This window comes from Pinus tabuliformis, chromosome 2_1 (assembly GCF_031772625.1).
Source record: "Pinus tabuliformis cultivar Carrire ecotype Pingquan chromosome 2_1, CPIR1, whole genome shotgun sequence".
Taxonomy (NCBI): domain Eukaryota; kingdom Viridiplantae; phylum Streptophyta; class Pinopsida; order Pinales; family Pinaceae; genus Pinus; species Pinus tabuliformis.
Genome location: NC_142299.1, coordinates 959,838,413 through 959,854,275, shown reverse-complemented (window position 1 = coordinate 959,854,275; position 15,863 = coordinate 959,838,413). Strand labels below are relative to the sequence as shown.

General features: G+C 42.7%; 1 protein-coding gene across 1 annotated transcript; it reads left to right on the top strand.

Annotated features, from left to right (window-relative positions):
- Nucleotides 1–5,809: 5,809 nt before the first annotated feature.
- On the top strand, nt 5,810–13,560 carry LOC149203831 (7-deoxyloganetin glucosyltransferase-like). Its single transcript, XM_089401998.1, has 2 exons — nt 5,810–6,391; nt 12,923–13,560. Exons 1-2 carry the CDS (start codon nt 5,839–5,841, stop codon nt 13,558–13,560), a joined length of 1,191 nt encoding a protein of 396 aa, XP_089258124.1. The 5' UTR covers nt 5,810–5,838.
- The last annotated feature ends 2,303 nt before the right edge of the window (nt 13,561–15,863 follow it).

Sequence of the window (15,863 nt, the reverse complement as noted above, 5' to 3'; positions counted from 1 at the left end):
GCTCCCACAACAAGGTACAATCCATGAGATAAAACCTCTCAATGGACCCTACCCAATTTCAACCTTCATGGGACTATCACTTCACATCGCCCCACCTCACACCTAGAGGTATGGTTACATGTGATCCCTCTACCCACTTGGATCGAAATCCCCCCTAATGGAGGTATCTGCATGAGTGGATCGCTTCACTCGATCTCCTCTCTGCTTCTCCAATTGTGGCTCCTCCACAATTGTCTGAGACGTCTTCTGGGATTGCATGTTGAGAGTTCATTTACTCTCCCTCTCAACCACCAAGTCTCTAATATTTGTCTTGCTCCTCAAGGCTTTGAATGCATCTTGAACCTCAAGAGCATACAAGTTCTTAAATCGTGAACCAATCTGTTTCACCTGTCTCATGGTGATGTGTCTAAAGAAAACCTTTCCCTTATTGAAGACAACATCATATCCTTTGTCCTCCAACATCGCGACCGATACCAAGTTCTTCTTTAGTCTAGGCACATACTTCACATCTGTCAAGGTGATAGGAGCTCCATGCTCCCTCTGGAAAACAACCGTGCCCACTCCTGAAACACTGCACCTTCCGTCGTCACCCATCTCTATGCACATCTTGAGGTCTTTTCCTCCAAGGCACTGAATAAACTTTTGTCGTCAATCATGTGGAATAAAGCTCCATTGTCAAGATACCAAACACAACCCATCATCAATGACACCATGCATGCGATGAGAGTAAAGTCCATTTTGAACTGAGAGGCTAATACCTCACCTTCTGATCCTTTTGAGGATCCCTTCTTGTACTTCTTCAATGAATAATTAGTTGCATAATGTCTCATCTTGTGACAATTAAAGCATCTCACTTTAGACGTGTCACCCTTCTTCCCTCCATGATAAGAATTCGATTTGGAATGGGAATCCTTCCCCTTCCCTTCCCTTGCCTTACTCGCTAAGGCCAGATTTTATTCATCATCATCCTTGGATGAAGAAACATCTCGAGTGCTCCTCCTAATCTCCTCCTGCATCAGATCCGACCACAGTCGTTCCTAATCCAACAGTTTCTCCCTTCCATTAACAGAGTCCTGGTAGCTATTCCAGTTGTTTGGAAGTCCAAGGAGAGTGAGGCTCACCATATCAGCATCAGTAGTAGTTATTCCCACACCACCAAGCTCATCTCTGCAAGTGGTGAGCTTGTTCAGATATGTGGAAATAGTATCGCCCTTCTCCATCTTGATTCTTCGAAGCTTATCCTTGAGTGCCAATTTCCTCTAGTCGCTACTGTTATATTAGAGGTCCTTCAATGTCTTCCACATTGAAAATGGAGTATCCTTCCCATGGAGACTCGAGACAATATGGTCTTGAACTCCCTCAAGGATGATCCTTCTCGCCTTCACCACACAATTCTTCCACTCAGCCAACTCTTGTGCATTAGTTGAAGCTGGCTTTGGGATTTCTTGATCAATGAAATCCTTCAAGTTGTTGTCTTCTAATACAACCTCCATTCGATCTTTCCATGCTATGTAATTTGAGCTACCTTCCAAGGCATACTTGAGTCTTAAGCCATAGAACGCCATTGGCCAACCTTGAAGTATGATATGAATTTGATTTGCACCTGCAACCTTGAACTTCAAACTTCGAATTCTCTTCTTCGTATACTGTTCACAACTCTGATAAACTAGGCTCTGATACCATGTAAAAATTTTGCAAATTCTCTACAAATCTCGCTCTAAGACTATGTAGAAAATCTGACTGTAGATTAACCTGATAATGCAATATAACCAAAGAAAAATACTATAACCTACTTCTACTATAAATTCACAGAATCTTAAAGATCAAGCTAAATTAGAGTTGAACAATATAACCAGAAGAAGAATCAATGCACAATACACATGAAAATACTTTGGGGAAAGTCTTAGCTAAAAGCCCCACTATCTGTATTATCATACAAGGTGGAAATACATAGGAATTATACAAAGCCTTAGCTCTCACAACTACCGAGCTCTTAGTACAATCCTCACAGATGCTCACAGGCAATCCAAGCTTATTAGAAGCCTTCTCCTCTGCCCTCCAAGCTCCTATTTCCTGGCGCTGTTCCTAGTGGATGATTCTCATCCACCCAGTGGAACACTGCTCTCACACATTGCTCTAACACACTGTCAGAACTGCGCAATCCTCAAGGAACCTTATTCCTTCTGCATGCATGAGTTTTCTTTATAGGAAAACACATGCAATTGATAATACATTGTCCTTGACATTAGGCTCAACTGGATCTTTCTCATAATAGACATGCATGAGTTACTGATGAGGGAATCTTCAGTTATCTGGAGTACACTAGTAGAGTGCATGCATGCATCAACTGACTGATAACTCACAATTAGTTCCTCAAACAGTTTGGAACTAATTTAACTGGAATTAACTCAATAAACTGAGTTAACTAATTACAACTCAAATATAACTCAATCTTATCTCCTTAATTAAGGAATAATCTCCTTAATTTAAGTGATAACTCTTGCATGACTTCAGAAAGACTTCTAACTTGAATTTCTCCAACTAATTAATCCATAATGAATTAATTAATTATTTCCAAGTAACTGGTGAGACTAAATTCAATTTTAATTCAAGGACAAATTACAATTGGAATTTCTGGATTCTATTTTTATCATTTCTTGTTGCTATTTTCAACATGAATACAATCGGAGAGGTATGTGACTTGAGGCTCGACTATGAGTCATGAAGCCCAAGATATGTGAGTCCTGAAGCCCAAGATACCTGACTGTAACGGATTCAATTGGGTATGTGGCTTGAGGCTTGACTACGAGTCTTGAAGCCCAAGATACCTAACTATAACAGATTCAAGTGACTGTGTGGAGGAGGAAGAAATTGGGGGAGAGTCTGGACATAATTGTGAGACTCACGGATGGGTGGTGAGACCTTCCAAGCAGGAACAAAAATTACATAATTTCAAAGGTTGTGAACATATAAGTGATCTAAATCTATCCTTAAGGAATATTAATTAAAGCTAATAATATTAGTTCTACAAATTAAATTAATTAGAGATGTACATTCTCTAACTGTGATTTAAACATAGGATAGAAATGTGTAACTAGGGAAATGCATGTTATCCAAAATAAAAAGGATTGTACTGAATAAACTAGAAAAATATAAAGTTGATATCATAGATACTGAGGCAAGAACTGCTAGTAATTTATATGCCTCGTATAGTTCATTAACTGAAGGTACTAGTTGCAAGAAATGCTAGTAATTATATGTTCGATATAGTTCATTGACAAAAAAATACTAAATGTTGTAGCAATCAATTACTCAAATCAAATAATTTCTTGAACACTGTATTATTGCAACAGGTAATAAAACTTTACGATTATCAGTTTGAATCTTCTTGAGTAAATGTCGACCAAAAAGGAAGAAGTAAATTATAGCAAACAAACATTCCCTAAGTACCCAGATAATGCCTTCTATCATATTACATTCCTTCTTTTTAACAAACGGAAGGATTCAACCATCTATCATTCAGTTCCAGAGTGGAATAAACACAACGAAAACCTATTCATGCTATTAATGAAGAAACTATAAACCATAAATCAGAGTCGAGACGACAGATACAAGTCCGGCTTTAGAAACCATTTAAGTATGAAAGGAAAAATAACTATACCCTTAAAACATTTAAATTATGACTGCGGATCATTGTAAAAACTATGTCACTAAACCTCTGATTAAAAAATTCATCAACAAAGAAACTTAACCAACTTAACCCTTGGCAAAATTGCACAGACTATGTCGTAAAGAACTCGCATTAGCACAATTTGCAAAAATTACCAGAAATTTTCATCAAAAGCACACATTATGTATAGTTTGTAATAGGCGTATAGCCTCCGCCAAAATCAAGTACGTTCACAAGATGAACCACCAGTAAAGATTTCATCTAAGCATCTAAAGAAACTAGTGAGATGAGATAGTTCCAACCTGCAAATAATGACGAAGACCCATAAGCATTAAGGATGTGATTGAAGTCATCATGGCCATGAAAATCATGAACCTGACATGGGGTAATACCTACACCACACATAGAAACCGGATTAACCAATGTAGAAAACCGAATAAGATCTTCACCAAGTCTAAAGGTTAAACGTTGAAGATGTTGCCAGAGAGTACCTGGGTTTGGGTAATTCTAGTGGATGGGGACCCACCTGTACCAATAAACTCAAACAAAAAATTAACAGGGATTGAAACTGGTATGAAAGAACAGATCTTAAACAAGTCTCATAGCAGCCTTGTTACTCACCTTTCCAAGGTCGATAGATGGGGGCCTGCATGTACCAACAAACTCAAAAAAGAATAACAGAGATTGAAACTGGTATGAAAGAACATATCTTAAACAAGTCTCATGGAGGTGTTGTTACTCACCTTTCCAAGGTTGGTAGCTGCCTAGGTTTCCCTCCACATGATGGGAAATCTGACAAAAGTTCCCTGTATAGTTGGGCAAACAATCAAACCCCCAAACCAAGCGAAATCCCAAAGTAAAATCTAACAACAAGCAACACAAAACATAAGAACAGTGAGGGAACAAAGGTGATGGAGTACTTCCTGAAGGGGGCATAGTGTAAATCCCCATTGAAACCAGATGGAACATGCATAAACCCTCTCAATGTAGCGGATGAGCAGCACAATTGTAGAGCAGCGAACCCGAAACACAACATCGCCTAATGACTCCACTGAGGACCGAACGTGGGAGAAACAGTTACGAGGTTAAACCCTAGCTACTCCAAGCCATCGGATTGCTAACCCCAGATTGGAGGGGGTAGATCAGATCAACTGTCGCATGCCAACCAAGCCCTCTGGCGAATTACTTGCAGAGGCATTAACCATGCTTGTATCGCCTATAATATAGTACTGCTAGTAATATATCAGAAAAAATTTATGTATGTCGATCCCAATGAATTTTCAGGTGAATCATTAATGGTAAACCAACATGAACAGTTGATTTTTATTCACCGAGGTTGGGTATAGGTAAAGCTTGGAAAGTGCAATACACGGTAAAGATTAATAGTCACAAGGTAAAGCAAATAATAATGCTTGCAATTATTGTAATTTTTTTTAATTAATTTATATGTTTGTATGTGGAAGGTGTTACAATAATTATATACTTGCATTAGTGTAATAGAATTGAAATATAAAATTTAAAAGTATAACTTTTCATTAAAAAATATTTCAATATTAGTAATAAATAAAATAAAAATTACATTATATGGGAAAGAAGTATAATTTATTTCCTTCCCAATTTAAAATGATATTAAAAAATATTATTATAACTATGTATTTAGATTGATGTAATAGAAATGAAATATAAAATTTACCGGTATAACTTTTCATTAAAAAATTATTTAATATTAATGATGAAAAAAAGGAAAAAATAAGTGATATGAAAAAATTATATATTCTATTCCCACTCAACTTAAAATTGATATTAAAATATATTATGATAATTTTATTTTTAATATTCCAAAATCATTTTAAAAGAGATCAGATTCTATAGAGAGAAAATAAATAAAAAAATATTTTTTTTAAAGACCATTTCGCCATACGCTCTAATCAAGTGGAAAATTCAAGCCAACCAGTCTCGCTGAAACAGGCGCACAATAGCCTCGTGCAGTGGCCGAAATGCAACCACATACTCACCATCCACTCAAACCAACCAGTCTCGCTGAAACAGGCGCACAGTAGCCTCGTGCACTACCGAAATGCAACCACATACTCGCTATAAAGAAGTAAGGTTTGGTGTTCAGTCGAGTAAAAAAAGAAAGAAAGATAAAGAATAAGGTGCTGCATACAATGAGCATTGAAAACGATTGCGCTTTGCACGCAGTGATTGTGCAATTTCCTGCGCAAAGTCCTGTTAACGCTCTCATGAATTTGACGCAGTTGCTCACTCTACGTGGATTTTTTATCACATTTGTCAATACTGAGTGGGTCTTTAAACAAATGGTCAAAGATTCTGCGCGAAACACCAATTCTCTTATTATTTCAGGTGTTTCCAGTGAGTTGGAGCAGCGAAGGTCGAAAATTCGTTTTCTGTGTATTCCTGATGGCTTACCGACCGACCACGGCCGCCTCTCCAACGTCGGCGAGTATATCCTTGCACTGCAAAAGTTGAGCCCGGCATTGGAGCAACTCATTCGCAGCAGCAACACTACAGTTGATGATGGCAAACATTCATTTCCACCCATCACATGCATCGTGACGGATTCGTTCATGTCTTGCACGGAGGAAGTTGCCAAGAATATGAAAGTGCCGAGGGTTATCTTCTGGCCCATTTGTGCTGCCGCTTCGGTTTGCCAGCTCTACACTGAATTCCTCATGTCTCAGGGACATATTCCTGTTAAAAGTAAGCACCATACTCCATTTCCACCTAAGTTGCAAGTTTACGTACTGTTTTTTTGGGGCATTTTTATGTTTATTGTGGATTCCCAAAATATGTTCGGATCAGTTTAATATTTTGGATCCACCTAAGTTGCTAGTTTACATACTGTTTTTTGGGGCATTTTTATGTTTATTGTGGATTCTCAAAATATTTTTGGATCAATTTAATATTTTAGATAATGTCAAATTCAATATTTTGGATAATGTCAAATAATTGAGAAGACTATTATTAAATATAAAAAAATCTAAAAATATTAAGGAATTCCCAATAAATTTAATCTAGGTTTCTTTTTTGGGTTTGGTTATGTCTTTTAAGTTGTTGGTTGACTTTTTTTTTGAGTTTGGTTATGTCTTTTAAGTTGCTGGTTGACTTACTTCTTACAGGGTGAGCTTAAGTAGTGATCCAGGTGGATATTGGTGGCCACCTGCCAAGTCCACCTGGACCCCCACCATTGTCTTTCTCAGCATTTTCAGTTTCCTTAATTGTAGCACAACTTACTATTTTTAGCAGTTTTTCGGGTCCTGAACTTCCGGAGCCGTTTTGAGACCCTAAACGACGTTTTTTGGGAAATCTGGGGGCAACATGGGTCCATGGACCAATGTTGCCCTTCCCAAAGTGGTAGTGCTCGGATAGATCTTTCTAACGAGCTATTGTACGCGTCAAACAGAGATCGTATGCCAAAGTTACGACCCCGGGAAGTTGATGTACCAATTTACCCAAACGGGGCCCACAGTTTGGCGTTTCATCTCCTAGGGTTAGGTTTTGGAATGTTAAGGGTTGTCCATTGTTTCTCAACAATAAATAGGCCTTCGAGCCTCATTGTAACACAGTTCAGAGGCATGTAGCCATCACATCTCTTCTCAGAGATAAGCTACCATCGCCCTAGCTAGTTTATTGCCATTTCTGTTTGTAAGCATATTTCAGTATTTTCCATTAATGAAATGAAGTATTATTTCCGCTGCATCTTTGTGTATATGGTTATCTCTGTAATTTGTTGCGTTCCTGTTTAAATCCGGATCAGTGGTATCAGAGCGGTCTGCTTTTTCTCTGTTTTTCTTTGCATGTCCCCAACAAGGTCGGGATATAAGGAGTTAGGGCTTGAACTGGTTGAACCTTTGCAAGACCAGCCTCGCAAATCCCGACGGCCTCCCATGGCGGACGAGAAGAAAGACGAGGGGGCAGGAGATCCCATCAAAATCTTGCTCGAAGAAGCGCTCGAGCGACAACGGAACGCGATGATGGACAGCTTTGCGCAGATCCTTCAGCGGCTACCCAGAAGCGGCGCATCGGCTTCCAGTAGCTCCTCTGGAAACACCACACCCTTTAAGGTACAAGTTAATTTTGAAATCCCCATATTCGAGGGTCAGATAGACGCCGATGCCGTAGATAAATGGTTAAATCTGCTAGAGGGTTATTTTTCTGTTCATGAATTTTCGAGTCGGGAAAAGATTGTTTTTGCTCTTCTCAAAGCAGCCCCCCACGTCAAGGACTGGTGGGAAACCTACTGCGAGCAGAAGGATGAAAGTACTGGCTCACTGTTTTCAGCCGCACCCACCTGGGATTCGTTCCGGGATGCCATCAAGGAGCAGTACTACCCTGTCGGAAGCTATGAGGATGAATACATAAAGTGGACCACGCTGCGGCAGGGAAGGGACCAAGACGTGCCGGAGTTCACCAATCTTTTCCATACCCTTCGCACAAAGTTGGGTATCAAGGATTCGGAGCAACATTTGGTACTCAAATACCGTGGCTGCCTGCACAAGTACATCCAGGAAGAAATACAGTTCTTAAACATCCCCTCGCTCGGCGCAGCATACCGGTATGCCGTCAAGGTCGAGCAGAAGTTTAAACAAAAGAAGCGAGACTTTGGATCTGCGAATCCAAAGCAGGGGAAAGGTGCCCCTAAACCACAGAACAAAGGACAAAGCCAAGGCGGGACAGCCCAAGACAACCAGCCGAAGCTGCAAGCAAAGAGCAATGCCGCGAAGCCGAGAAAGGACACTGGAAAATGGTGCGAGTTCCATAAGAGCTCCACTCACAACACAAGTGAGTGTCGGGCCAAGCAGTCACTGGTGGCTGAGCTAAAGGTTTCAGAATCAGATGCATGTTCCGACTCTGAGTCAGAACCCGATAAGGGGTATGAAAAAGGGAAGCATATCATTGATGCGGATCCCAGCGCCACTGTTGCTACCGCAAAGATCCAGAAAAATGAACCCGAAGATCCAGAGGAGGAGGAGCGTCTCTTCCACTCCCAGATGTGGGTAAAGGGCTCCCCGATACAGTTCATTGTTGATAGCGGGAGTCAAAAGAACCTCATTTCGGCAGAGGTCGTGAAGCGGTTGGGCTTACCGACCACAACACATCCACAACCATACACCATTGGGTGGCTTCACCAAGGGCGAGATCTTCGCGTGAGCCAGCAGTGTCGCCTTCCATACAACATCAAGCCCTTCACGGATGAGGTATTGTGTGACATTGCTCCCCTTGAAGTTTGTGATGTATTACTAGGACAACCATACTTGTGGAAGCGACATGCTGTGTATGAATCAAGGCCCCGTGCTGTTATTATTACATTGGGAAATAAGTTGTTCAGGATACCAGAGGTAGCACCACCTGCCGCCATCTCTTTGATTACTGCAAAACAATGCAGTAAGATCATTTCCAAAACCAGGAAATTTGTTTTCCTGATGATACGCCCTCAAGTGAAGAAGAAGACAGTGGCCACGGCCTCCAAACGGGGTTCCTCTGCACGGCAGCTACAGATGGACAAGATTGTGGAGGAGTACGAAGACATTTTCACCTCCCCGGCAGGGGTTCCTCTGCACTGTCAAGTCAAGCACTCCATCGATCTGACCCCAGGTGCGCCGCTACCCAATGGACCAATTTATCGGCGCTCCGTTCTGGAGAACAATGAAATCAAGAGACAGATTCAGGAGCTCCTGCAGAAAGGTCACATCCGTCCGAGTTCTTCGCCCTGTGGTAGCCCGATAGTGTTGGTACAGAAGAAGGATGGGACGTGGAGACTCTGTATTGACTATCGGGCGCTGAACAAAATCACTGTCCGTAATAGGTACCCGATCCCGCGGATTGATGACCTCCTAGACCAACTAAAGGGGGCGAAATATTTCAGCAAGATCGATCTGAAGTCAGGATATCACCAGGTACCAATTGAACCCTCAGATGTGTGGAAGACTGCCTTCAAATCCAAGGAGGGCCTCTTCGAATGGTTGGTCATGCCTTTCGGATTGACGAATGCTCCTGCAACCTTTATGAGGCTAATGGATGACATCTTGCGGCCATTCACCAACTCCTTTGTAGTAGTATACTTGGATGACATTCTGATCTTCAGCCAGAGTTGGGAAGAGCACCTCCACCACATCCGACAGGTTCTCCAAACACTGCGGCAACACAAGCTATGTGCCAATTTGGAGAAATGCACTTTTGGCATGACCGAGGTTCAGTATCTGGGATACATCATTGATGAACAGGGGGTGCATGTCGATCCAGCCAAGGTCCAAGTCATTCGGGATTGGCCCTCTCCAACCACTCTAACAGAGCTCCGCAGCTTTCTAGGTCTTGCCAACTTCTACCGCAGGTTTGTGTTGGGATTTTCTCATATTTCTTGGCCCTTGAGTCAAGTCACCAAGGGCGGGGCGAAAGCAAAATTCTTTTGGTCTGAATCTCAACAGAAGTCATTCAGGGAGTTGAAGGATCGCCTCTGCACGGCACCAGTGCTCGCGTTACCAGATTTACAACAACCATTTGAGGTCGAGACAGATGCCTCTGACTATGCTGTTGGGGCAGTCCTTACTCAACATGGACATCCAGTGGCATATCACAGTGAAACACTTTCAGACACAGTCCGGAAGTACCCCACTTATGATAAAGAGATGTATTCCATTGTACAGGCCTGTCGACAATGGAAGCATTACATTTTGGGGAAGGAAACGGTCATCCACACAGACCACCGACCTCTGCAGTTCATACAGACCCAAGGGAAATTGCAGAATGATCGCCATCAGAAGTGGTCTACATACCTGCAACAGTTTCACTTGAATATCAAGTATAAAAAGGGCAGCACCAATAATGTTGCAGATTGCCTCAGTCGACCACCGATCATGGCGCTAACCACCGTGCTCAACTCTTGCGGGCACGAGACTTCTGATTGGCCACTTCTCTACAAAAGCGACCCAGAATTCGGCCACACATACCAGACACTCTTGGAGGGTCGGCAAGTTGCAGATTTTCACCTCCAGGATGCCCTATTATGCCACCTCGGTCACCTCTGTGTTCCTTCAAGCGAGCGTGCCAAGATGATTTGGGAAGCACACTACAGTCGGGCTGCTGGGCATTTCGGGGTCGAGAAAACAGTGGCAGTACTGCAAAACTATTTCTATTGGCCGAATCTTCGACAGGATGTTGGGAAGTACATCCGATCATGTACTGCATGTGCCATTGCCAAACCGACCATTAAGAAGCAAGGCCTCTATACCCCGTTGCCTACCCCTAGTCGACCTTGGGAATCCATCTCCATGGATTACATGTCAGGCCTTCCTTCCACTAAGCATGGAAATGACTGTGTTTTTGTGGTCGTCGACAGGTTCTCAAAGATGGCCATTATGATGGCCTGCAAGAAGAATATCACAGCAGAAGCCACTGCTAAACTCTTCTTTGAACGAGTGTGGGTGCACTTTGGGATCCCACAGTCTATCATCTCAGATCGGGACAGTCGGTTCCTCAGCACCTTTTGGTCCAGTCTCTGGTCAATGCTGGACACCAAACTCACGAAGTCCACAGCCTTCCATCCTCAAACTGATGGCCAGACGGAGGTTGTCAATAGGATGATTGTGCACATTCTGCGCATGTATAACTCAAAGCATCCACGCACATGGGACGAGAGCCTCCCCTACGTTCAGCACAGCTACAACCGAGCTCTTCACAGCTCCACTGGCCATAGCCCTTTTCAGGTGGGTTTGGGATTCCAGCCACTATGCCCCATTGATGTGGCCATGCCACTTGCAGCTACTCACATGAATTCAGCTCATGTCCAGTCCGAAACAGATAAGGCCACCAGCTTCATTGAGCGAATCCAACATATTCGCCAGCAGGTCCATGACATTCTTGAGAAATCAAATGCCAAGTACAAGCAGCGACATGATCAACATCGGGTGCCACACAAGTTTCAGGTGGGCGACAAAGTCTGGTTGCATTTGCAAAAGGAACGCCTTACTGGAGCCTATCGAAAATTGAGACCACTCCGATATGGTCCTTACACCATTACTAAGGCTATGGGAGACAATGCATTTGAGCTCAGCATTCCCCCATTCCTTGGCCTGCACCCAGTATTTAATGTGGACCGCCTTCGGCCATACTTTCCACCATTGTTAGACACATCCGACATTGCAGAACAGCTCAAACCCACAGAATTAAATCCAGATTGCATGGAACAAGCTGCAACTGATCGGATCATGGACACACAGATCAAGAACACTCGCCAACAGAATATCCAACTGTATCGAGTTGTCAAAGCGGGCCAACTCCTTCAGCAGGGCAAGTGGCTCACCAGGGAACAAGTTCAGCAGAAGTTTCCTCATCTCATGGAGGAGCTCAACGCAATGGGGACCATTGCTTCCTAAGGGGGGAGGAATGATCCAGGTGGATATTGGTGGCCACCTGCCAAGTCCACCTGGACCCCCACCATTGTCTTTCTCAGCATTTTCAGTTTCCTTAATTGTAGCACAACTTACTATTTTTAGCAGTTTTTCGGGTCCTGAACTTCCGGAGCCGTTTTGAGACCCTAAACGACGTTTTTTGGGAAATCTGGGGGCAACATGGGTCCATGGACCGATGTTGCCCTTCCCAAAATGGTAGTGCTCGGATAGATCTTTCTAACGAGCTATTGTACGCGTCAAACAGAGATCGTATGCCAAAGTTACGACCCCGGGAAGTTGATGTACCAATTTACCCAAACGGGGCCCACAGTTTGGCGTTTCATCTCCTAGGGTTAGGTTTTGGAATGTTAAGGGTTGTCCATTGTTTCTCAACAATAAATAGGCCTTCGAGCCTCATTGTAACACAGTTCAGAGGCATGTAGCCATCACATCTCTTCTCAGAGATAAGCTACCATCGCCCTAGCTAGTTTATTGCCATTTCTGTTTGTAAGCATATTTCAGTATTTTCCATTAATGAAATGAAGTATTATTTCCGCTGCATCTTTGTGTATATGGTTATCTCTGTAATTTGTTGCGTTCCTGTTTAAATCCGGATCAAGTAGATTGCAAATTCTCTGAATATTCAGGGAATCAGATGGACATGAACGCTGTCAATTAAATTAGCTTAAATCCATTAAGGGCAGTCAATTTTTTGACCAATGCCTATGTCCATCCGATTCCAGAATATGTAGAAAATCTGCAATCCGCTTAACGATGCCCTTCCTTTTTACATGTGCGATAACTAATATCCTTGGGCGTGGTTGGGCCTTTGCTGTAAGTGCAGTAAGCGAAGCGAACAATCCAGGGAAGGTGATCACTTGTCTTCCGGGTAATCTCCCACCTTTGAGGCCAACTGATTTGTTGTCCTTCTATCGCGCTCAAGATCCGGCAGACATTCTTTCGAATGCTTTCCTGCATGAATCCAAGTTTGCGAGTAAAGGGGACTACGTACTGGTGAACACGTTTGAGGAGCTGGAAGGGAGCGATGCTGTAACGGCCCTGTCTTTGAATGGATGTCCTGCGCTGGCCATAGGACCTATTTTCCTTCCTAATTTCTTACATGGAAAGGATTCCACCACCAGTCTTTTGGAGGAGGACGAGAGGTGCTTGGCATGGCTGGATATGCAACAGGCAGCATCTGTCATATACGTTTCCTTTGGCAGTATAGCTGTCAAGTCTCAGGAGCAACTGCAGCAGCTGGCGCTAGGGCTCGAGGGTAGCGGGCAGCAATTCTTGTGGGTTCTCTGCTCGGATATTGAAGATGGGAAGCCTGTTGTTTTGTGTTGGAATGTTAATTCCAACTACAGGCTGCAAGCAGACATGGGAAGCCGACTCAGCAAGCGTACCAACGCTCAAACCGCTCTCCAAAACCGTCTTTTTCTCGGACCGCCTTCCTGCAGAGAGTGGTTTCTGTATTTTTGAACCTGATGGAATATGGGGCAAACACGTGGCTCTCCCCATACGTAAGCAAACGTAATTTTCTCGGGTGCTATCGTTCAGTCAGGTAAGGCCACCCGATATTCTTGTCAGCCGTTCGATCAGCTCCATCGATCTCCGCCGTCGATCGCCTGAAGGTGCACGGGCCTACATCAAATTAAATGTTGCGTGGAATAAATTAAAAGCTTGGTTGACCGCCGTGGAGGAAACGACATGGTTTTAATGTTGTTACGTAGAATTTGGTGAGGCCATTTAATATGGTTATGGGCCATATTCTTTTTTATATGTTTTTATATATGGCTATGTAAGCCCGTGTGCGGCAATGGTAACGCAGTTTTTTTATGCATAGTAGTGGCTGCGAGTGTGGTTTTTTTTTGGTGTGCATTGAGGCTGCGCGCGGAATACGCAAGAGAAAACAAGGAAAATATGTATTGAGCCTGCACGCTGAGGTTGAACAGAAAGCAAGGGAAAAGAATGGTGAAGAGCTTGCGCGCGGGAGGTTCATAAAGAACAGGGAAAGTATGTTGTTCATGAAGAACAGAATGTGAGCGAATGTGAGCCTGCGCGCTGGAGTTTTCTTTTAATGTAGAACAGGGCATTGAACGCACAGTAGTGCGAGAAGTGAAATAGAACATGGAAATGTATTGTGATATGTGTTCGCACACGATGTATGTGTGTGTTTTTTTTGTATGAGTGTTGTAATGGTTTATGCCGCGTGCAGTGGTGTATGCAATTTGTGTGCCATATGTTGAACGCACAGCAGTGCGAGTTATAAAAAAAACAGGGATGTAATGGTTTTATTCGCCATTGTAAAACATAGGAGCAGCAAGAAATTGTTGTTGTAATACCCACAGCAGTGGAAGACCAGAAATGAGGAGACAGAGTTTCTCCAGTGAATCCCTCTCTGTGCAGAGGATGAAATGTGTATCTGAGTTTTGTTTTTAAGCAATAAAAATGTTTTTTATGGCTGTGTAATACTCTGTTATGAGTATATTTGCTTTTAAGAGGTTCCCTGTGCAAAGATCCTGGAACAATGGAAACAGAGCATTGGCTCTGTGATGTTTAATTTGTTTGGTTTTGGTATTTCCCATTGAAAAATACCCAACAGTGGTATCAGAGCTAGTCCAGGCTCTTTGAAGACTCAAAGAAGCTGAAGGAAGGTGTTGTTGCAGCAGTCAAACTTCTCCAGCAGTGTGAAGCCTCAGCGAAAAGGATTAAGGTATTCCTCAAGCTTTCCTTTGTGTTACTGTTGAAGAAACAGTCAGTGATTTAAAAAAAACAGTCAAGTATTTAAAGCCTAGATAAGAATGGCAAGGTCAAAGAAGAAAGCCTCCAAGCCTGCTAAAAATGTGTCTCCCTCCCCTACTAAACTAGAAGGCAATCCATTAGAATACATTCTATTTGAAACCCCAAAGTTTGATGGAAACTTTGATGTATGGGAAATAAAGATGAGGGCTTTCCTAATGTTTGATGGGATTGAAATCTGGGAATCAGTGATTGATGATAGCAAGAAGGATAAGGAATCCAAGGAGTACAATGCAAAGGCAGCAAAGACTATCTTGGATGGACTTCCTGATTCTGTGAAGAAGAATCTAGGAAAATATACATCAGCAAAGGATATATGGGACAGACTGCATGACCTTCATGCAAAGGGAGCACTGACCATGACAATGAGTCAAGAAGAACCCATCATAGAAGCTGAGAATGAAAAGCTTGACCTCATCAAGCTTCAAGTAAAAGAAAGGAATGAAGAACTTGCCAAGCTCAAGAAGGAGCTTGATCAATGCAAGAGGAAACATCATGAAGAAGTCATATCCATGGCAAATCAGCTGAATGAAGCAAAGAAGCAGGAAGACGCCTTGTCAAGTCAACTTGAACAAAGGCACAAGAGAGTGAACAAGCTTGTAGAAGAGATTGGACAGTACAAGGTAGAGGTCTCCTCCCTTAAGTCCGAACTACAAGAAGCCAGGAAGCAGGCACAAGAAGCTGAGAAGAAAATGGAGAGCAGTCAAGCAGAAATCTCCAAAATGAAGACAGATATTATCTCCTTCAAAATAGTAGCAGCTGAAGCTACTCGTAGCAAGGAAGAAACTGAGGAACAACTAGCAAAGAAAAATAATGTATGTGAAAATTTGGAAGAAGAGATTGTCCTCCTCAGGAAGAAGGTTGAAGGGATGAACAAGATCATGAAGAGCTCTCAAGCTTTGGATGACATGCTCAGCTATCACAGATCTCCATTTGATAAATCAGGACTTGGGTATGTAGCTGAACCCTCAAACAAGCATGAG